Raw genomic sequence first — 23184 nt, forward strand, 5'->3', positions numbered from 1 at the left:
AAAGCCCCCAACGCGACAAGCCTCGGAAATGTTGGACCCATCCTTACCTATGATGAGTAAAACTGATGGTCCCAAATTCTCGGAAGTGCATCTTTTCCATTTTTGATATTTGATGGCCAAGTACCCGGGACAGATAATGGGGAAGATGTGTAGCATGTAAACATTGTTGGTCCACTATTACTCTTAGTACGGTATTTGTGACAATCAGAGAACCTGAACCAAGTTCAAGGGTCACTCTTCATCTTGTCTACGTCCCAAGTCCAAACCCGCTTGATTGGCAGAATCGAGCAGACGACTACCAATTAGTATTCCAAGGAGATGGATGCAATGAAACCCTCTTAATCATTCCCATTGACTTGTACCATCGTTACCAAGGGGGTTGATTACCCTCAAAACTTGCTGCCCCTCGCTCTCCTGGCCTCTTGACGTAGGTAGACACATACCCTAGAGCGAAAAGAATCTTGGGTCGAGATCGTGAATGTCCCCTGTTCTCAATCTTTGTGTCAAATCAGCGGAAAAGTTTACAGACGCAATTTCTTTGATTGGATGACCCAGGAAGAGATCACTAAAACAAAATGCTTGTACCCAAGCTAACATTACCCAATTTATACGATGGTCATTAAACGATTGGTCCAACAGCTCACTAACGAACTCTCTGGCTTTTGTCCCCAGCCCTCTGTTTTGGGGCATTTTTCGGCTTCGGCGGCATCAATCCCGAGTTTGGGGCCTTTCTTTTAGTGCCTCTTCAAATGGGATGTTAGGACAAGGGGAGAAGAAGTATTTCCATCCTCTCGTTGTCGTTGTCGTCGAGCGAGCTGACGATGGCATGCGAATACGAAATCGGAATCCTCTGGCCCTTCTTTCCCTAACACTCTCTCGGCGGAGGGCGTACTGGTGGTGTCACTTGAATTGATTTTAGCTTTGGTTTGCCCATTTTGCGAGGTTCTTGGAGCATTTTTGGTCACTGCTAGATACTCGAGTGTACCGACGTCACTGCTCAGGAGCCGAAGCGACTCTTCTAGTATGGTGAAGATGTGATTGAAGTCTACCCATCAGCAAGGAGCCGGCTCTGGAACATCTGACTCGATGTTTCGGCTCTCTTGTTGCATTTCAGAATGAATACCAATGTGATATTTTGTACTTTCTTCAGGCTTGACAAACGTACCAATATTTTGAAGGTTATCATGTTGGCAATGGGTTGGGAAATTAAGAAAATGCCCAAATGGTAATTTCAAGGAAAGAATAACAACCAAAAAAAAACAATTTAAGTATAGATCTTGGACATGATTACATGTAATGGTAAAAGCTGTCAAATGACAAGACATTTTACCGTCCTCTGACTAAAATTCAATGCCTTCAATCAATCAACCCTTGACGAACCAGTTGGTTTCATCACACACATGCTTACATCACCCTGAGCAACGGGCAAATTTGCTAGGTTCCTTGACATACTGTACACTTTTTTCTTGCGTTCAGTCCCAATTGAATGCTCCCTAAGGATCATGGCCTAGTAAGCGGATGCAATAAGGGAAAGAGATCTTCTTTCCCAAAGAGCTTGCAACGCGATGAGAGTGATCACCCGAAAAATAATTAGGAGTCGGTTCTTACAATTGGAAATCATTTGACATCCGTCCTCATTCTTGCGTTGTTGCGAGTTGCCCACGACCCACCAAACGAGGTGCTTTCTCTCGTTTCTGAGGAACACCCGCTCTCGCCCATCCTTCAATTATCCAACTCGTTTTTGCGGAAATGGAACTCAAGACCCGCCAGAGTGATGTGGGGCTGTTCCCACTTTTTTTGGAGGAACAATGATGATCCATCTTCTTAACAGTCATCATAGGAGAGACCGACCCTGGACTGGAGGCAAAAAAGAGCCACTGTGAGAAATTTGGGTCCTTCCTCATCCATTTCAATTTGTTCCAATATCTTTGGTCTTGACAAGTTTGGCCATGACCAACGATGCTTTTCAATACATATCTTGTCTAAGTGATTGGTCTCAATTGAAAAACTCGGCCACCAGTATCAATATATTTCTCTTATCATTGTGTTCTCCTTGATATCTGTTCATGAAGTGGGTGTCTGTGAACCGAGCCACTTCTCAAGGGGTTTGTCTTCCACTTATTAGCCCTTTGAGGGATGCTTAAGAGCTAGATAAACAATATATGCGTACATAAGCCTTCCCACCACTTTATAGACGGCAATGCGCGCTCTCCATTCTACTAAGAGAATGAGCCTCATTTAAATGGATCCTTGTGAAAACACTTCACACTGGCCCTGGCCATTCACGTTAGTATACATATATGCACTCGCTCGTTTTCCGATATGGTTTTAGAAACTCCATATCAGACACAGCAGATCAGAAGCAACCAAGTTGGAATGTAATCCCGGTTCTCTCCTGAATTGATTGAATTTGGTTGTCGAACTCAGTCAGCGTCTGGCTCACCTCCTTACTCAACCATGTAGTGATGTTCGTTTAACCATTAATTTTAATCAAATGCATTCTTCCCCGTTCTTTATTGCAGCTCCAAGTTCTCCGCGGAATGTGCGCTTGCTCAGTGTGACGGATTCGAGTTTCCAAGTGTCGTGGTGGGAACCAGCCAGGGCCAACGGCATCCTCCAAGGATATCGCATCTATTATTTGCATAATAATGTCACTTCTGTGCAAACGGTGAAGGATAACAAGTCGGCGATGATCGAAACACTGGCCAGATTGGGTGAGTACTTGAAACGGATCAAAGAATATATTCGAGTCTGGTACTGTATGCAAAGGCAGAAAAGGCAGGGAGGGAGGGAGGAGGAAAAAATCAAATCCTGTCATTATGCGGGGCTGAAGTGAATAATTTACCCATATTCAACCGCTTGGACTCCGGGGAGGCTAATCATCGTGTCTACATAGTTTCTCCACATGAAAGCAAAAACGAATATGTTCTCCCCTCAAAAGTCCATTTCTTCGAAATTGACACCCCAGGAGCACTTTTTCCTTCTTCTCTCCCCTTCTTCTCACTCTCAGTGCAGTACTTGAAGGGTATGTCTTTCACGTCTTGAACCCTCTGGTTTCACCCACTTGTCTGTCCATTGTAGTTGGGTCGTTGGTTGAAGGACCTCCTGGAGTGAGGTTTGATTTTTGTTAACAATCGCTTTCATGTTCAACAATTCTTTCGGCTTTCAAAGTGACATTTCAGCCCATTAATTGAGATGTCCAAATCACACTTTGGTTTCTCATGATCGCTGTCTTGAATCTAATCATCCTGTTGAGTTTAAGTCCTGCGTGCCTGAGCAGAAGAAGGTGGTTTTTTTGGCAAAATATTGAGAAACCTACGTGCGCTCGTTTACGCTGCTCTTAGAACCCGTTTCTATCCAGCGAAATTGATGGTTTGGATGCGAACACTCTCTATTTGAGAATGGAACATTTTTTTTGAGAGCCCATTTAGTGATTACTCTATTCATCTCTACCTTTACCACGATGATAGATTAGTCTAAAAAGATATCAAATAATACCGAGGAGATTTACCTCAAGAGTTCCTTTTCCCTAGAATGGCTGGAGTAATTTGCCAAGCCGAGGTGCGCCTTACATTGACCCAATCCCATGGGAGGCATGGAGAGCGCCCGCTCATCTTCTGTCTTTCTCTCAATCCCCTACCCAATCATCCTCATTTTGTTTTAAGCCCATAAAACTACCTCTGGGCAATTCTACCCGAAGGGTTCTGTACATCCGCAAGGCCAACAATGACTATTAGTTCATGGCACGTGGAAAGGCCAAAACTTGGGATGAGCCGTTTATGTCTTAAAATTGAGTATTGAAGGTTCCTATTACCGATCAAGAGGATCTTGGGCTCTCATGAGTTATATGGGCACACCAGGTAGTATATCCGTTCCAATTTCCAATTGGCTATTGTTCCGCGGGCTTTCGCCCAGCCCTCCATCCGCAGGCCATCACTGGCCATCTCCTCAATTTTTCCAAAGATAATCCACTATAAAAGCAAATTGGATCAAGCCCCCTCGCCAAAGTGGCAAGTCCACCAGAGGGACCAACAAGGAAATGGAATGGCCCAAGAGGCGAGGGTGGTGGCTAGGTTATTGGGTAAGATGGTGGAGCTGAGGGACACGTTGAGACACGCACACACACTCACACAGACAGACACACACACAAGGGCCATGGGGAGGAAAGAAGCCAGTGGTCCCCAAGTTTGGGGCTCTCGGTGAACGAGGCTTTGTTTTAAGCCCCGTGTTCTTATGCCACCCTGGTCGCTGCTGGCTTGGATTGTCGTAATTGGAGAAAATGGAGGAGGAGGAGGAACAAGGAGATGGCCAATATGGTGGTTAACTGCAAATGAGGCTCAAAATTTTAATGGAGTCATGTTAGTTTTAGTATCTTGGAGAGATAACAAAGTCGTGGAAAGGCTGGCTATTTGGCTTTCGGTCCGAATTCCAAATTGCTCGTGTAGTTGAAAGCAGATAACTAGATCTGTCATGTTCAGGCAGGTAAATATATAAGTGCATGTCTTGCGTTCCATCTCTATCTATCTATCTATCTATCCCCTCTCCCAGTCTCAGTCTCAGTTTCCCTGTTCCAATCAGTCCAGTGTATGTACGTATATTGGTTGTGTCGTCCGTCCCTTTCTCTTTGCTTTTCTCATCAAGGGATGTTCCGCGGATATTCCAAACAAATCCCAACCCTTTTTGGTTGGAGGACTATTCCTTGATGTTCCATCGACTAAAAGGCTAAAGGTGGTTTGTTTCATGCTTTGCCAACCAAAATCTGGTTACAATCAGAAAAGAGGAGCAAGAGAGAAAAGGGGGAGAAGAAAGATCCTTGATTGGATTCGAGGATCGGTTCTACCAAAATGGACCATTGAATGTCTTTTCCCCAATTGCTTCTAGTTATAACATAATAATCTCCTAGAACTTAGGAACGCTGATGACCTAGTTCTGTGGATGTTTCATGCACTCACATCATCTTTTCTAAACTTTTTTGTGTCTTTTTGAGGATATTTTTCCACGATTCTCCTCCCGGTTTCTCTTTTTTACCAACCCTCCCACTTTTCCCAAGCATAAGGACACTAAAAACTTTCTTCATAATAAGTTTTGAAGGATTGCTCCTTAAAGCCCTTCTCACGGTACCGTTTCTCACTAAATGAGGTCAAAAGCACAAGCAGATTTGTACCCAGAGATTTGTTCTCATTAAGAAATAATATGGACGGCCAATGTGACAAGTCTACTCTATTCTCCATGGAATGTGGACTAAGCTCCCTTAGCCCCCCATTTAATATAGTCCTAGAGTACAATGGCCATTGGGGAGAAGAAAAGCAGACCCCTTGGTCGTCGACATGTCGTAGCCCTCGTCGTGACAATTTCCAGACTGTTTACTGTGTACAACTTCTTCCTCTTGTACATGCTTCCGCCCTTCTTTGGCCTTTGGTGGCCTTTATTTTGTATTCACATATGATATTTACAGCCAATATTTAATTTAGCGTCAGTAGGGAGAAGGAGAGCCTTGACGGAGGCGATGCCTTGGAAGGTTTGGATGGTGACGACGATGATGATGATGATGTTGTTGTTGTCGTTGTTGCTAGTGGTGGTCATGGAAGAAAGAGCGTCCGTTCTCCGTTGCCTCTCTGAGGGATTCCAAAACCCATTGTTCCGTCTCTGTTTTGCTCTCTACATAGCTTGTTGTGCCAAGCAATAAGAACGACTTAGGGGAGCCCCGATGGGAATTTTACACCCCAAAGGCACTGACCCATTTTTCCACAATGAAAGACTAAACACTCCGAACACGGTTGCCATTCGCTCCTCGAATCAATAATCATCCTTTCAGACGACTGGTTCTTAATATTTGAAGGAATAATTGTTCCTCTTCCAGAGCCGTACACCGAGTACAAATTGTGGATCCGAGCGTACACCACCAAAAACGAAGGCAAACCCTCCGAACCCATCTACATTCGAACGGATGTGAAGGCCCCAGGTGAGCCCCTGGTCGTCAATCTCACCTGTCAAAATGGGAACACCATGTTCCTGAAGTGGCTCCGACCCAAAATCTTCTACCGTACTGTGGACGTGTACCACGTGATGTATCGGCCTGAGGACCAGGACACGTGGGAGCGACAAGTGGTTGAGACCGTGAACAACACCGTGAACCATATGGTAAGAAGGCCTTGCTTGATTTTTAGTTTAGGCAAATGCACTAGTTTTGGCTGTAACCTTGCCAAAAGTTCTGGTGCGGAGTGAGATCGCAATTACTGTAGAGTGAAAAATGATTCATCCATCATGTTGCATGCTTTGCGAATATTACGGAGAAGACCGTTTCATTTTTTGTAATTGCCCTCAGTCTCTGATATTTAATTGCAAATGGAGATTCCTCTGGCGAATTGTGAGGCAAATAATCGCCATGCGTTCGTCATTACACACAAGTTCCAAACAAGTAGATTAGGTTCTTAACCACAGGTTAAACATATTTTGGTAATAGTCGCCTCTCAAGGCAGCATACTTGGTTGTATGTGTTGGGTGTAACTAATTCTCAAGTAGTATTAATCCCCAGACGTTGTTTCTTGTCAACTAGGAGCGCAGAGGAAAAAAACATGGTTGTGGGCAAATGAAGTTACCTCAGAGAGTTCTTGAAGTGGCGTTGACAATTGTTCACATGCGATGCCTTAATCAAAGGGCCTTGGGGCTTACAAAGACTCATTTTTTCACTCACCCTCCCACCTACTTATCTTCCTTCATATATACAGAATAGGAGTGTTCTCATTAGCCATTCAGCTTATGACATAGTGTCATTAACTTTGTTATGCAGCTTCAAAAGGAAAGTGAGTCTTGGTTAACAAAATTCTAAGAAGGTCTCAAATTGAGACAAAACCTGACCTTGCTTTGATCTTCTGAAAGCCACTGGAAATGTGAAGGTTAGATTGCAATATTTACTTGATTGATAGGAAAAAGTATTTGGGAAATACACGTAAATTGAAAATGCTGTTTGGGGCCATAGGGCGAGACTGAGTTCACGTGATCAAACTTGACCAATTATATTCGCTGTCAGTTATCAAGCAATCGGTCAAAGATTCCACATAAAGCACAACAACGATTCAAAGATTTCCACAAATAGCTCACGAAATGGCATTGTCATGAAAATGAAAGGTTTTTGATGATTAGAAACAGATCTAACGGACTTCATTTGCTAGTCCCTCAAAACTAGGGAGCCATATGCAATGATGACGAAATTGATCATGATAGGATAATAAGTCTCAAAAAATTATACTAGTCCCGATGGTTTAAACAAATTATAATAAAGTGCTTTAAGCAAGAGAGTATGGTCTTGATACATTATATACTGCGTTTAACCAAGGACGACTTTATCACTGGACAGAGATGGTAAAGGGAAAACTAGCAGCTTTTACCTTGATTCATTAAATGCTTGAGTTTGTAACTTTCGGAGTGAGAACGCGTTAGTCAAAGAAGGCACAAATGAATAAGCTTGTCGTACACCGTTGATAAGATCTTACTTCCTTGATGCTAACTCATTCATTTTGTGCCTTCCTTAAGCAGTGTTTGTATAGATTATAAACTTTAACAAAGACGTTTAACTGAACCCAAAATTGGCCAACGTTGTCAAAGCCCAACTCCGCTGAGAGGGAAATAATCAACGCAGAAGTTTTCTTTACATCGTCTTCATGGAAACAATGAGTAGTGAGTGTCCTTTAGTAGGTATATAACAGCAGTTCTCACAACAATACTCTGTATTATACTGTGCATCAATGCAGGATACGGTTGAATCCTTCTTAGTTCTTCTGCTCGTTCACTCAGTTAAATGGCGCCACTTATTGAATCACTATCATCTCGCCATTCAGGTAAAGATATCTATATTGAGCATCTTTACATTGAGGGTCTCCATTGTAAATAACGTGATCTTTCAAGAACTTACAAGGGTAGGCAGAAATATTGACATTTTTTGTGTTTTCGGCCAATGACAATAGCTCAGATGTTATGTTACCGACAAAGGGAAATCAAGTTGAGCATTGCAGATGCTTAAGTTCAAACCGGTTTTTTGTGGACCCTGAAGTGTAGCTAGGTGTTGAATTAATACTAGCCGGCTTTGGAAAGAGGTAGTCTAAGCCATGGGGCGAAAAGACACTCTCCGGACCTACCAAATCCAATTAAACACTCACCTATTTATGAACAAAATGTATGAGGGGATCGATATTTTACTATCAAATATAGAGTATCAATTAGTTTAAGTTTCGTTGAGGAGTAATGATTTGTTCATTGGTTTTAGGATCCAAGCCAAGGCGAAATGTTTCAAGTTTCCATAACTATATCTGCTGTCATAACCAAACATATAGTGTGAGGCAATAGCTTTGGGTGTTTTGCTCATAAGGTTCTTGCTTTTTGTGAAACTGAAGGTCCTTTGGAAATGAACAGCTAGCTACCTAGATTGATATGTTTCCCGCTGAATGAAAGTGAAGTGAGGAAAGTGACAGAGAGGGCAAAGGGACCCGAAGTAAGTTAAGTGCAGGTGGACCACCTTCTATGAGTGTGCAATACTACCTAGTAGCTGTCGTTCAGGCTCGCGTGTCAAGGAGTCAGCTCTAATTTGAGAGAACAATCTGACAGTTTTCACCATAATTGCACGTGAGAGAGTCAGCGAGATCTAGTTTGCCCGGGAAACGAATGTCCACCCTAAACAAAGAAATCCCGAATGTCCCTATGTAATCTGGGCTTCGTTCGTTACTTAGTCGAGGCCTTGGATCAACGAGCTCTTGCCATTTGAATTCAACGCTATCATTCATAGACACAAATTGGTGGGTCGCATTGAGAAACAAAAAAGTACGTACACCATTAACCCAGGGTAACGACCGCTTGATAACGTTCTCGAAATACGGAATGATCTCTGTTCACATGGATTTCACACCTCTTTTTATCGTGTGTTCCGTTTAGCCTTTTTTGTGGCGTTTTCCACTCAATTACATTCGGCTGAAACAAGCGACCTTAATTTGGGAACACGCCATGGTCCCATCAATGTGTTTCCAAACTTGCCAGCACACCGCCTGATTCCAATATCAAGATCAGTTCTTGAACGGAATCATGAATTTTTCGTTGTCGAGACATTGGTTGTCGAACGGTTTTCATGGTTCCTTGGTCGCGTGTCTGTCTGGTTTGTTCAAATTGGAGGAACCGCAAATCATCTGATACGCATCTACTCTGAAAGCTTTTTCCATCAGATTGGAACCTCAAACAGCTGAATATGGCGCTTTGTCATGGAAGCATAGAGTAAATACCCAAGAAAGACGAGAACTGTAAAGTCTCGTGATTATGATTTAACTTTGGAGGTGAATATGACATCTGATGAAAAATAGGAATATACTCCAAGTCACACTTTTCCTCTCCAAGAGCTGTTTTGGATTCGTCAAATTATATGCCGGTTCAAATTAAAATCAAAATAGAATTGAATGTCATAATGAGGTCCCTTTCAATAAAGGGTTTTGTCGGTAGATGTTACAGATAGGATTTGCCAAGTTGGATACTTGTTTGATAAATTACTAAGGTCAGATTTATTAACAATCTCTGTCCTAAAATAACAAACAGTGGTCAGGCACGGCAGATTGCAAACCAGTGTTCTATTGCATGGGCCCTGCATGGTCAATGGATCCCATAAGCAGGAGACAGTTTTTACACTCGAACCAGTTGTAAATAGCATATAAATTTAGCATAGGCATCAAGCCACTGCACGACGATTTGCCTATGAAACATAACTTCTCTAGCACATAACAACTCTACATCACTACGCTATGATATGACCCAAAGCTAGATTCATATCTGTCAATGTCGTCGCCCCTCTGAATTTGAATGGTGTATCCTGATTGTTGAAACGGCTGGTAGATGGAAATGTGGCAAATTAGGCTTTGTATGAAGGAGGAACTGAAGAGTGAACTCCCGTGTTTGACAATGTCATCATCATCATCATCATCATCCGCGATGGCGATGATGAAGATCAAAGTGGGTTGTCCCATGAGGCGACAGAATTGCCCTTCCCTTGCCGTGAATGGAAAGCACAGGTCCATTATCCAATTTACACCGTCACCATGACTCACCAGACTAGAGTGAAAAGTCATGAAGATCCCTGAAAAAAGAGTGTACCTTCACTCTGGTTAGGCAAACACGTTCAGGCATTGATTTGAAACTTTCGGGCGACCAACGGCACAATTTTGATCCACCCTGTGAGTACTTAAAGAGTTGCTTTATGGAACTTAAAGTGCCTCGATTTGCTTGGAACTTGAATTTGATGACGACCATAAAACCTGGTGAATCTTGAACAATGGTCTTCAAATGTAAGTTCTCCGTCCTTTCTGAGATAGGGTTCTTTCTTTTGGGAAAGAAATATGCCTTGTTCAAAAACAGAAATTTTCCCAAATCAGTCACAAAAGTTCAAATCATGTGTTATTGACTGGTCTATTGGCGCATCATGGGCCAATCAATACTTAACTCAATTCTCCGTCGTTTCTTTACAGATGTATTTGAATAACCTCACGACAAATAAAGTCTACGATCTCAAAATCCAAGCGGGCACCCACTCTCAAGTTGGAGATCGGATCATGCATTTCGGAGATTTCTCGGAAACGAGGCGATTGCTTTTACAACCAGGTTGTGAGGCCATGAGAACATTCAGCCCCAGAAGCACCGAAAAGGATTCCATTATTCTGATCAACTTGGAGGAGCACTTTGGAACGATCGCTGGCATCGTTTGTGGATCTCTCGGATTGCTTTTGGCAGTATTCATCTTCCTCATTCTAAGGTAAGGTGTTTCAAAGAAAGATGGGAAATGTAATGAAAGGCCTTGCGAATATTCAACAAATCTGATCCGTCGGCAAGATACTCACCAGTTGTACAAAAAGTTCTGGCCACATTTTGATCCTCGTAGATGGAAGTCCATTCGGCAGTTGGATCTTTTGAGGACGGCTGACGCCCTGGGATCCAATTATGAAAATTCAATTCCACTTTTTATTGTTCTCTCCTCTTGTGGGTCCCACTTCAATTATGCAACGCCAGCGAATGTCCCAATATCCTCCAGGGAACAGCCGTTGTCTGCCATAGTACTCTTACACACTGACTCGACCGACCAAGCCCTCTGTATATCTGGTGGTCCCTGTCTGTCAATTGTCCCAAGATCTCATGTTTCAACCCCTCTTTTTACACGTTTGTTCCACTTTGGCCGGTGAAATAGACAAAAAGTGTGAGAGAAGCCAGAAATCATTGACATCATTGGGTTGGGTCTTCTTTTTCAGACGTTATTCTCAGGACAATTCGTACTATTACCCCCAAGAGAAGTATTATGGCCATGGTCCGACACCCGAACTTCCCGGATGGGATTCTAACGATGAAGGGGCAATTCCTGTGCATCTCTTCCAGAAACATGTGTCTGAACTTCACATGGATCAGGTAAGCGTTATGCTAGTCTTTTGGTACTTTAAAACCTGACCGAGGAATCGAAAACTTGCCAATCAATTGAGGAATAAAAGGCAATCGGATCGAGCGAACAGGGAAGGGCAGTCAAGCGTTGCTTTACGGTATATTATATGTAGAAAAACTTCGGAAGTCTGGCATTGGCAAGGATGTTCAAGGACGTTCCCTGTCTTTTCTGTATTCGCTTGGTTGGCTCCTGATGCTTCCTTCTCGTCCAATTGTTCCTCCATTTCATTATTCATGTGTGTGCCGTATGTAAAGGACGTTCAATCAGTGTTTGAGGTGTTGAGATGCAGGCCACCCATGAAGCAATCGGAAAAAAACATAAGGGCCTTCAAGACACAAACAATCGGGAATGACCCTCTGATCTGGAGAGTTGACCGGGTCCAAAAAGAACCTGAATCTTTAAGGAGCCTTTAGTGGCCCCCAAGACCAGCTGGAATGAGCCTTGTTCCATTATTATCATTTCCATTGTTGTAAAGGTTATTATTCGATATTCAAGAATGGTCCATCTTGGTCCAGGCTCTTGGGAACCCCATTCAGGCATTTCCCTCCATTCCCTAGAGAAGCCCTCTTGTTCACGCTTAAATGGCCTTTTTGTCCGATCACAAAAGACCATGGGATTCATTTTCAGACCCAGTAGTCATGCGTTCCATGATTAAAGACATTGATTACGATCCATTGGCACAAAGTGCATCAAATGGAGATCCAGCAGCTCCACAACTTTTCCATTCAATACGTTTATTTTTATGACCTTCAATGGGCTTTTCCATCATTCTCAGAAGGTCGAACGGCATGCGTTGATTTAGTTTATTACTTATACCTACGTACTGTATGGCGACCCTGCTTGGTAAGTCGGTCCTTGAGCAAATACCATGATCCCTGTCATATCAGGGTTAAGTGAACCATTCCAACTCTTCATCATCAAGAGAGTTGAAGAGCGACAGAGGTAGAGAAAGAGAGGGAGCAAGCGCCGACCTTCATCTCCATTGAGGGCATCAGTCGAGGTCGATGGTGGTCTTCGCAGCATGTCTGATGACACTAAAAGTAACGAGTGAAAAAAAACATGATTCCGTGGACTGACTTTATTAAAACCACATGCTACACTCCTATTTTCCTTTATCAGGATAGGAATGCGGATAGAGATGGAATATAGGAACCCAGCGTGGAGTCATGTGGAACAGATGTTCCAGTTTCTGTGCCATGACGTGACTTTACATTGCTTTTCTTGATCTTTGCTCTCTCAGTTTCCAATAACAAGATTTTCTGATCACGATTCTTCATGATTAAGGATCAAAATATATCTCTTCTTCCAAACGGATCAATGGGGCCTTTCGGCTTCAAACTGATTCAATTAGGTTGGAGTCTGAGGGAAAAAAACAAGATTTCTTTTCAGCGGTTTTATATCAATCCCATTGAATGTGAAGTTTTGATCTCTTCTCTCCCTTTCCATTCTAGGGTGTCGGATTCAGCAAAGAATACGAAGAAATCCGTGCAGACAGTTGCTTGGATGAATATGCTGCCCAAGACTCACAGCATCCAGAAAACGTGGACAGAAATCGATACCCAAATATTGTGGCCTGTAAGTAATTTGCTGATCGGTTCCCGCTAACTATTGCATGTACGCACAATACAGTGAACCTACGTACATATAAAGGTAGCATCACTCACCTTGGAAGGCGGGATTCCCTCCCTTTGAAGTGTTTGAAGCATGTTTGTCTTGGTGGCACATCAAGGCAAAATGGTACCGCACGTGCTTGGAAGGTGGATCATGCATATTTCATTAACGTTAAGTGGATTGTTCTCCCCCTTGCTGGTACTGCTTTTCCTTAATGATTTTTACTGGGGTCGCACTCCACATACCCATTCCCAAATGGCTACAAACACTGTCTGAATCATCTCATGTTGTTCATGTGACGTTTTATTTAGATTGGAACACCAAACTTTTGGAGTTGCCAACTAACCAAACGCTTGGTACTGAAAAGCTCCGGAGCATTTCTCAACGAGGATTTGATCTCGCTCATTGGTATACCGTTGTTGTTATACCGAATGGTTATTTCTGTCAGTGATTGGAATGTCCAGATTTTCATTAGTCTGCCATCACTCATGGAGCTCGTGGAATATATTTGCAATTTAGTTCTATATCCCTGTCCGAGTGACCCCTCTTTAAGGACACTGTGCGCCATTCCTGGCTTTAGGACCGCCTCCCAATAGAAAAGCAGGCATTCCCTGAAAGAAGCCCCTTCGAATTATGATTTTATTTTGAGATTCTTGGGCTTTTCTCTCGTTCCAGATGACCACACACGAGTTCGCTTGCGTTCCAAGGGACCGAGCAAGCAGGACAAGGATGAATACTTGAATGCAAATTTTGTGGACGGATTTCGACGGCCCAGAGCCTATATTGCCACGCAAGGGCCCACGCCAGGGACTTTCAATGGTTTTTGGCGTATGATTTGGGAGCAGAACACAATTGTGATCGCTATGATCACGCATCTGTTCGAGAATGGCAAGGTAAATATGTGAGGGGAACAATCGGAATTCATGTCAGGTTCCATTTTGTAATCAGAGACCTGTAGTCCTTTGAGGGTGTCCAGTTTCAAATAGAAGTTTGGACCAAATTTTGATCCTTTTACCGTCACATTCAACATCCACCCCTCCTTTTGAGTGGTTGAAAGGGTCCCGTTCCAAATGAGCCAACGGTTCCTGGGACTCAAAGTAAATACTTTCTCTCTCCTTCTCATCCCAGCCCAAGTGTGACTTGTATTGGCCGGATGCCGGATCAGAAACCTATGGTGACGTAGTGGTCACCCTGATCAGGGAAGATGTGTTGGCTTCGTACACTTTGAGGACCTTCACCATCCGCCGACTGAGGTCCAATGGGGGAAAGAGCTCCAAAGAGCCTCAAGAGAAGACCATTTATCAGTATCATTTCACCGCCTGGCCCGATCATGGCGTGCCACTTCATGCCTTGCCTCTGGTCACCTTTGTCAGAAACTCTTCGCATGCCACCCCGGTTGAAGGTGGACCAATCGTGGTTCATTGCAGGTGAGATGCCATACAATTCCATGGGGTCCTTTACAAATATGAGGATCACTAACGGAAAACGTTAGAATGTGTCTTGTTCAAATGCAATAACTAGTAATTGTCCTTTTTCAGTGCGGGAGTGGGCCGAACGGGCTGTTATATCGTAATTGACGCTATGATGCGCCAGATCGAAGCTCGCGGAGATGTCAATGTCTTCTCGTTCCTCAAGCACATTCGCGCCCAACGGAACCATCTGGTTCAGACTGAGGATCAGTACTCGTTCATACATGATGCTTTGGCTGAAGCTATTGAATCCGGAGAGACACATATCAATCGAGGTTGCATGCCCCGGTATATCCACAGTCTTCAATGTATCGACGTCACGGATGACAAGAATCATCCTTCCAAGATTCTGGAGAAACAGTACAAGGTAAGGACGACTCCCAAATTGGATCGTACGGAGACGATATTCGAATGGAAATGCGTTGGAACGACGGTAGTTGTTCTCTTGAGTATTCCAACCTCGTACAAGTCATTGCCCTAAATCGGGCTCAATTTGCCACAAACAAGCAGAAAATGCTAGAAATTGCATTCCAACCACGACACTGGCTTCCTCGCAACGAGATTTGTGTTTCAAAGGGAATTCTAGGCAGATCCAGGAACAGGAGGAACAAACACCAAATCACATCTTCAGGGGTTGTTCGGATGTTGCATAATCAGATTTTATGGCAACGAGTAAATGCAAAAATGCAGATAATCTTGTGCCAGAAAGCTCTTGCGCGCAAAGATCTGTATGACAATTGCAAGACGAGTTTGTTGTGCGCCATCAAAACAAATTGGGCCATTTCACTCAAACCTGTCCTCGGTTATCCACTTGCCCCGCCGTGTTCCATAGATATCCCGCTTATTGCAGTGCCAAATGTAGAATGTCATGGATCGTTTCGATTCAGAGCCAGTTCTCCAACCATTTCTGAAAGGGAAAAGGGTTCCAAATTCCTCCTTGATCCCCATGAAACGTGGCCTGGCCAAGGCGGATGTACGGATTCGCAGCCAGTTCTCCAACCATTTCTGAAAGGGAAAAGGGTTCCAAATTCCTCCTTGATCCCCATGAAACGTGGCCTAAATGGCACGTTTATTCGGTTTATTCAGTCTTTGAGTTTCACGTTGGACCAAGTATACTCTCAAGTGAGTGGTCTTCCTAATCCGTGGGATCTCATGAATGGTTCCTCGACTTGGAGAACAAGACAGGAACACTCTGGAACCCCTTTTCACGTGGAAACAATCCCTAGTTTGACCCCAAAACGACCATCACGGAGCCGTCAAACACGTCCTCCTCCCATCGTTATCGTTCCATTGAAATTGGAACACGCCTTTTCAAACAAAAAGGGATCCTCTTGATTATTGGAAAAAGTTACACCTTCTCACTTCTAGCAATAACCATTTTTAAACTCCAACCTCGTCCTTATTGCCTGTTTTTTGCGTTTATCATATTCCTGATTGCCCCACGTTCCAACGATCCCAGAAGATGAAGATCCACTATAGAAGAGAGACAAATAGCTGGCATATCGTTTACTGAGCTTATCATCAAGGGGGAATTTCGAGGTGGAGAAGGGGGTTGAGTTTTAGGCTACCCTCGACTCGGTCTTTTGATAAGATCACAGCCCTACTCTTTATTGTGCCAGGTTTCCCCTTCCCTTCCCTGCCATGGTATTGAACGTATTGGAGTTCAACGAGTACAACCCATTACTCGGAAGCATGAAAGACTTCCTGTTTCAAGTAAAACTTGGGCCGTTTTGGAACGGTATGAATGAGACTCATTGATGGGATCGTGAGCAGGCATTGTTCCAAGTGATTGACCCATTTCAATTTCTGCTGAATCCCAAGACCTCACTTTTCCAAACAGGGCACAGGGATGAGGAACAATGCCAGGATTACGGGTTTTGTTCGTCTTACCCCATTGAAGTTTGATTTTTTTTCAACAAAAGCTAGTCTCCAGTTTCTCGACGCTAGATTTGGGTCAGATCTGGCAGAGATGTGTAATTCCATCCCACAGAACGAGATCGAATTGTAGTGGGCGCCTCATGGAATGAATTATGGTCGGATCATATATCTTGGGATGGAGCAAAAACTGCATTTTGCAACTTGTGGGCAAGAGTCTAATTTTTTATCTAGTAAGAAAAGATTTCCCGGAATCTAGGATTATCACCCTCCCAACAATGATAAATCCTGAGATAGAATGTATGTAGGTGCACAGCTGTTCCAATGGGAACGATTAATAGGACGGTTCCGCGAGAAAAAAATCGCCAATATCATTCATTCCCATCCCTGTCGATGTTGTTGGCCCTGGCTCATCCACCCATGCCAATGATGGACGTGTCAACTCAAAACAAACCATTGTCTACTCGGTCTTTTTTTTGGACATTGAGGAAACCGCGTTATGGTGGAAGGGGCAATTGGAAATGTGGTCTTGGTGGTGGTGGTGGTGGTAGTGGTGGTTGTGGAGTGGTTTAGGAGAGCAATTTCGGAAATTGTTATTGGTTCTCAGCTCGTTATGTATGTAAGCACACTCAGCCCAACACAGGATATGATCTTCACAAGATCGCTTTCACAAACCTTAACAAATGAGACTATAACTCAAGCGAACGTGGACGACTCCAATCCTGGAGGATGTGGTCATTGGTATCTTTCGCGAAAGCCTTTGAGAGTGTTAAACAAAATGCTTTTATTAAGGCATCACGTGATTTCCCAGACAAAAATGATTCAAAAAGTAGCTACTTTATGACGAAAAATGTGATTCAATGTAAATCCGCCCAAGCTACGTACGTATGTACTAAAGTAGTATGTGTCCTACATATTTCACCAATCCAAAGCTTACAAAAAGTGCCAAAAAACAATATTTCTTGTTGTTAAAAAGGATGCGTGTCGTAGCCAGTCCATGTCTATGGTCATCCATCGTCTCATTGTCTATTATGGGATCCATAAACATGGTCCAGAGGCTTGAGGCTATAAGTGTCCCTAGTCAAGGAGCTAATACTAATACCCTGAACATAGCATGGTTTGTTTTACTCCACGTACAGCTGTACTGTGCTCGTCCTCACTTCTCTGCAAGGCTCATATAGACAACACACAATGGCCAGATAACATGATATGCGAGCTTCAAGTGAGCACAGGAAATAATATGGCAAATGAGCCTGAGAGGAAGTGGAGGAAGTGGATCTGTTCCCTGTTTTCCGACGAGTCGACAGATCCGCTTGGACAAATATTTGTCGCTCGAATAAAAAAACCCGCCTGTTTGCTCCACTGCGATCACCTAACACGGTGTTAATAGACTAACCCACTTCAAGCTTGTTTTTTCTTGTCTTCAGATTTTATCCACCTATCATCCACCTAAATCTCAGTACTCTTCAGCGCTGAAGATCTTCAACCAACACAAGAATCGAAGTCCGGATCTTTTAGCCACGGACTCGTCACGTGTGTACTTGAACCCAACCTCGGAGACAGATGGATCAGACTACATCAACGCTTCTTGGCTTTTGGGTGAGTTGCATAACCGATATTTGTGCTTTAGCAATAGGTTTTTTGGGTCATATGCTTTTGGCGGCGAACACTTGACTTTCGAGAGATCAAAGCTTGGGTTTGAGGGGGGTAGGAAAGGGACTTGGAAAAAGAAGACGATGTCTGTCAAGGGAGGGGCTGGTAAGCTGGAAAGCAATTTCTTTCGTTACACTTGGTTCTGTTTAAGCTGATAAGCAACGGATTCTGTTCCACGTTGTCTTAGCAGAATCCCGATACTAAGCTCCCTTCTCTGTTCCCCGGTGTTTTGGCCACTCTGAAAAATGTGTACTCAGAAGATGAAAATATACATTGATAGCTTTTGAGAATGGGACCAATGTTTCCAATCATTTGGAAAAGCCACAACATGTGTCCCTCCAATAATTGAACGAATCATTTCAAATTCCTTTTTTTTTCTTGGCAGTGTTCCAACTAGATATGATTCCTTTCCAAGATCCATCCAAGCCGTTTTCCCTTTTCGTTTAGATGATACAAATCAGATTGCTTCACTCTCTGAACAGTACAAGAGACTTGATGAAACTTTGCAAAACTACTCCATGTAACAAACGCTTTCCATTCCTGGGAATTGAATGTTTCCCACCCAAAAATAGCTAGTTCTGCTCGATTCGTTCGAGCGTAATTTGAAAACTTCGTCCCTTTAAACGAGATGGCAAATCGAGTTTGTTTGTAATCCAGACAGAAGAAGACGGCTAAAATATTCCATGTTTTCTTATTGTTAGAAAAAAGGCACAAGGCCTTTTTGTCTCTTTTTGCCGGCCGATTAGAAATGACAATTGTTTCCGGTGGAACCATCTTCCAAACAAGAGCAGAAACACGCCTGGATTTTTAGAAAGGCTAGAAAAATCAAGAGGATTTTCTGAGTCAAGTGCAATAAAAGTCTCCTTGGGAGTTAGAGAGCTCTTGTTCCACTTTCCCAGGATGATAACAAATAAGCGGGCTCTGTATCCTTGTTCCAAAGGTTCCTAGGGTACAAGAAGGTGGATGAAGGGGAAAGAGCAATTTATTGTGACGAGGTGTATATCAATCTCCAAAGGGAGGCAAAATCAATAAATAGTGACGGCAACAAATTTTCATCAATTTCTGGACTGTCCGTTCTTGTTCCAGGTTTTTTTGATCGAAGGGAATTCATCATTGCTCAACACCCGTTGGAACATACGATGGCTACGTTTTGGCAAATGGTGTGGGAGCAAGAGATTCACGTCCTAACTCTATTGACTTCCATTGATGGCCAAGAGTGCTTGCCATTTTGGCCGAATGGTCCGGGTATGGGCATATTCTTCAACGTGGGCTATCAGAAGATGAAGGTTTCGCTTTTGGACGAATTGGACACGCCTATGTGGAAGGCAATTCGGATCTCTCTTGAGGTGAATTGAGTAAATAGAACGAAATGATCTTCGAGGAAGCTGTTGTTCAGTAGACTTATTTAAATGGTCGTTTTATCATACAAAATTAATGGCCGTATGGCCTGCCTAGTCTATATTCACCTCGTTCCCTCATGCTCTCGCTCTCCAAGGGGCCATTCAATCCTTGTCAAGACGCAAAAAGTCATTTCTTTATTGATTGTTCCCGAAAGAAAAATCGCTCGGTGTTCCGAAGTTTTTTACGCAAGGGGTGACCACAAAATTTGGGCTGCTTCATCCAAATTGGGTACAAGATCAGAAAGTAAGTTGTTCTAAAAGCCTGTGGGTGTTTGGAAATTTACCTTCTCGAGGCTATGAATATACAGCAAAGTTTGTGGAAGCGCACAAACGCACGTCAAAGTCTTGTGATAGGTTTCAGTTATTCCTTGGGGAGTTTGGAACAATAACGAGAAAAGTGTCCCCTTTCCTAATCAGACTTGAAAGCCTTAGCCAGCACTCGAAATCTCACATTGAATTGCTCGAGGCATTGGCAAGATGGTTTCTGGTTTCACCCCAGCTGTTCCATCGCATTCGCTTAACTTTGGATAAACCCTTTTTATCTCTCCCCGTCGTTCATTCGCCTTCAGTGGTCCAATGTGTTTCCTATTTTTGTCCTCGTTCCCTCTTAAGTCTCGTTCGCCCTCTCCTCTCGTTCCCACCAACAATGGACTTTTTACCAATTATGTGCCGACTCTGTGGAGTTCTTCTATACCGCAGAGAGCGCACTCACTTCTGAGCCAATGCATGCATACGCATCATGGACCACTGAAGGTCGCTAACGAAAAGTGCTGGTAGTTGTCGTCCCACCAGATTGACAAAATGAACGTCATACTCTATTCACTGGGGGAAAAATGCCTCCTGCTGAATTATTTGCCCATACTTGTCAAAATTTATTTATGGAAAAGAGGAGCAGATTATCAGTAAACGACATTAATGTAATGCACTTTGGAGTTGATCCGTGTTTAACTAACACAAATAAACTATAGTGTCCTCTCTTTCAACATAGGGTTGGGTTTGGGTACAAACTACAAAAGTGAATGGTTTTGCCACAATACGGAAATGCTTACCTCAACGACTCCACCCACGTTAGCATTAGCGACCTTCCCGCCAAACTAATCCATCAACATGTTTTTGTTTGAACCCCAATGAGCTAGAGGGTCCAAAGAACGTTGGGCCACCCATGTTTCCTAAAACAGGGATACGCGTTTCCCTCATTATCAGTCAACTCGAGACGTCTGATTGGCACCATTATATCTTATTGCCTTTGTGCTCGTTTCCCCTCTTTCAGCACTATCCAACTTCCCCGAACAATTCAGCCCCGCCCACGTCCCGTCAAGTATGGATCTTCCACGCCCCCAGCTGGCCTCAGCAATGCTCTCCCCTCTCCACTGTATTTGACCTGATCAAAGCCATTGATGAGGAGCATCAAAGCTTGGGAGGACCTATCCTCACCATTGACCGGTAAGATTATCTCTCCTCACTCTCTTCTAAAGTTCTCTCGCTCGAGTTGAATCTTTTCTCTGATGTAAGTGGCACGGTTTAGTAACTCTTTGGTATGGGATCATTTGGAAAAAGAGATGAGACATAGGCGACACCAGCCGTGAACACCCAATACTCTAGTGCCTGATTGACACTTTCGTCCAAGTCTGATGAATCCCACGACAACTAACTCAATCTCAAAACTAGGCGAGAGAGTCATCGCTTCCAATCTGTTCTTGTGGTTCCTTGCTCCACAAATCTGGCCCAAGCACATGCTTGACCTGAATCCCATTGAATGTGGAATTGTGGGACTTGTTAATCCAATAAACCTGTCCCACTTCAATAGCTGTTCTCACAATGGTCCATCGACCTGGCCCTTTTTCAATATCCGAACTAGCTGGGCAGCAAAAAAGGAGATAAAATCCACTCACTGTGCTAAATAAAGAAACTTGCGAACTCATGAGCTGTTTTTCCTGTATATTTCTAGATATGGAGGAACCCAAGCGGCCACGTTTGCCTGCCTCATGTCTCTTTGGCACCAACTCAACTTTGAGGGCGGTTGTGATGTGTTCCAAATGGCTAAATTGTACCACTATGCCCGGCCAGGCACGTGGAAGACCCAGGAGGATTATCTGTTTATGTACTGTGCATTGGAGGCCTTCGTCACCAACAACGGCACTACTATTCCCTCGCCTGTGGACATTGAACAATGGCGGTCCAATCCGCCGTATCAACTGAACGGGTGCGTCCGAGTCTCTCGAGTTTACACGGACGGTTCTACTGTCGGACAAAGAGTCTCTAAAGTATACAGTGAGCAAATGGGCGATTCTGTCTGTGGGCGTATCCCTCCGGATGGTCAAGAATCGGCCTCGCTCCTTCGCCATGCTGAACTCAACGGATTGGGTGTGTTGTGCGTGTCTTCCTCGGCCACAAATAGTACCTCGGGATGTTCGTCTTCCTGAAGAGAGGGCGCCACCGTCAATGACAGGAATCTGATAGTAAATATTGGCGGCTACAATAACAACAACAGATCTCTGAAGAGGTTTGCTCCGATTTGTACTGAAACCGACCTCTGATGCTCTCGTTTATACATTGACGGTGGATCGCCATTGTTAAAGAAAAAAATTAAGACTGAATGGACCTCTTGATCCATGTTCGCCATGCCCTGGAGAATGATATGAAATGGACTGTGAGGATATTTTTTGCTTGAGTAGGAGAGGGTGGTGGGGCCATTTGAGTCGTCTAACAAGGCCCCTAGGGACCACTCAGGTTCTTCACAAGTGTTGTACAGTTGATATTCCAATCTTTGCTAACGCTGCTTGTGCTTTGATATTTCTGTGGAGCCATCTACAAAGTTAATCTGGATATGGTTTTAGGTTGAAGCCTATGAACAAGGTTCATGAACAGTATTAATATTATATTTCCCATTAGCCTCTTTACTTCCCGGCTCTGCCTTCAATGTTTTCAATTCAATTCATCCCTAGCCATGTATTCGAGCAGCAAAATTGAAGACGTTTGAAGTCAGAATTCATTGTCAAACACAGAAGATTCATACTGTTACAGTTATTACTAAGACTACTTCCCTTGAATCACTAACCTATTTTTACTGCCATTTTTGAGTCGTTAAAATGTACATGTGGATGTTAATCACCTCTTCCTCTCTTATTAATTTAGCAAACCCTATTGATGCCAACATTATCATTATTTATTATTCATTGTTATACCTCTGCCGATTTTCTTTTTGACAATAAAGACTTCTTATCGGAGCCAAGCCTAATTTGTCACCAAAATCCACTCGGCATCCCCAATCTGATCCGGGTGTTTTTATTATTCTGTCAAATCTGGGATTCTCATTTCCTTGTTTTCATTTTGTATCCAACCCCTCAGCTAAGGAGAGAACGTGTTCCAGGCACACCCATTCGGTATATAGCGCGTAGACTTCTACGCTTGAAAGTTATATGTATTCTACGATGGGGCACAACACGAAGCACAACTGGCACCCACACACACACGTAGAACCATCAACTCTCGTCTCGTCTTGACTTTGAAGGGGTGCAAGTAGTTTCCTGGTTCCAGGGTTGCCACCTCTCAACCACGTTGATTTCGAGGACAGTGTTCTCCCTCTTTCATGTTACTTCTACCATTTGCCGGAGACTTTTGCAACCCTGGCAGTTCATGTCGTAGTGCCAACCCCCTTTGAATTTCGGTGCTCTTGGACCCGGGGTCTTTGGGAGCCTCAGGGTCATAAACCTCTCAGCAG

General features: G+C 43.5%; 1 protein-coding gene across 1 annotated transcript in view; it reads left to right on the forward strand.

Moving 5' to 3' along the window:
- Positions 1 to 22690, forward strand: part of LOC131887429 (tyrosine-protein phosphatase 99A-like) — a 52790-nt gene extending 30100 nt beyond the window's left edge. Inside the window, exons 7-18 of the mRNA XM_059236035.1 lie at positions 2523 to 2714; positions 5861 to 6141; positions 10497 to 10780; positions 11271 to 11424; positions 12907 to 13030; positions 13742 to 13959; positions 14195 to 14493; positions 14605 to 14902; positions 17838 to 18009; positions 19150 to 19409; positions 20734 to 20906; positions 21412 to 22690. Of these exons, the coding sequence (XP_059092018.1) occupies positions 2523 to 2714; positions 5861 to 6141; positions 10497 to 10780; positions 11271 to 11424; positions 12907 to 13030; positions 13742 to 13959; positions 14195 to 14493; positions 14605 to 14902; positions 17838 to 18009; positions 19150 to 19409; positions 20734 to 20906; positions 21412 to 21886 (2930 nt within the window). The 3' untranslated portion in view covers positions 21887 to 22690. The remainder of the gene's footprint in view (positions 1 to 2522; positions 2715 to 5860; positions 6142 to 10496; positions 10781 to 11270; positions 11425 to 12906; positions 13031 to 13741; positions 13960 to 14194; positions 14494 to 14604; positions 14903 to 17837; positions 18010 to 19149; positions 19410 to 20733; positions 20907 to 21411) is intronic.
- The last annotated feature ends 494 nt before the right edge of the window (positions 22691 to 23184 follow it).

The sequence above is a fragment of the Tigriopus californicus genome, chromosome 9 (genome assembly GCF_007210705.1).
Source record: "Tigriopus californicus strain San Diego chromosome 9, Tcal_SD_v2.1, whole genome shotgun sequence".
NCBI lineage: Eukaryota > Metazoa > Arthropoda > Copepoda > Harpacticoida > Harpacticidae > Tigriopus > Tigriopus californicus.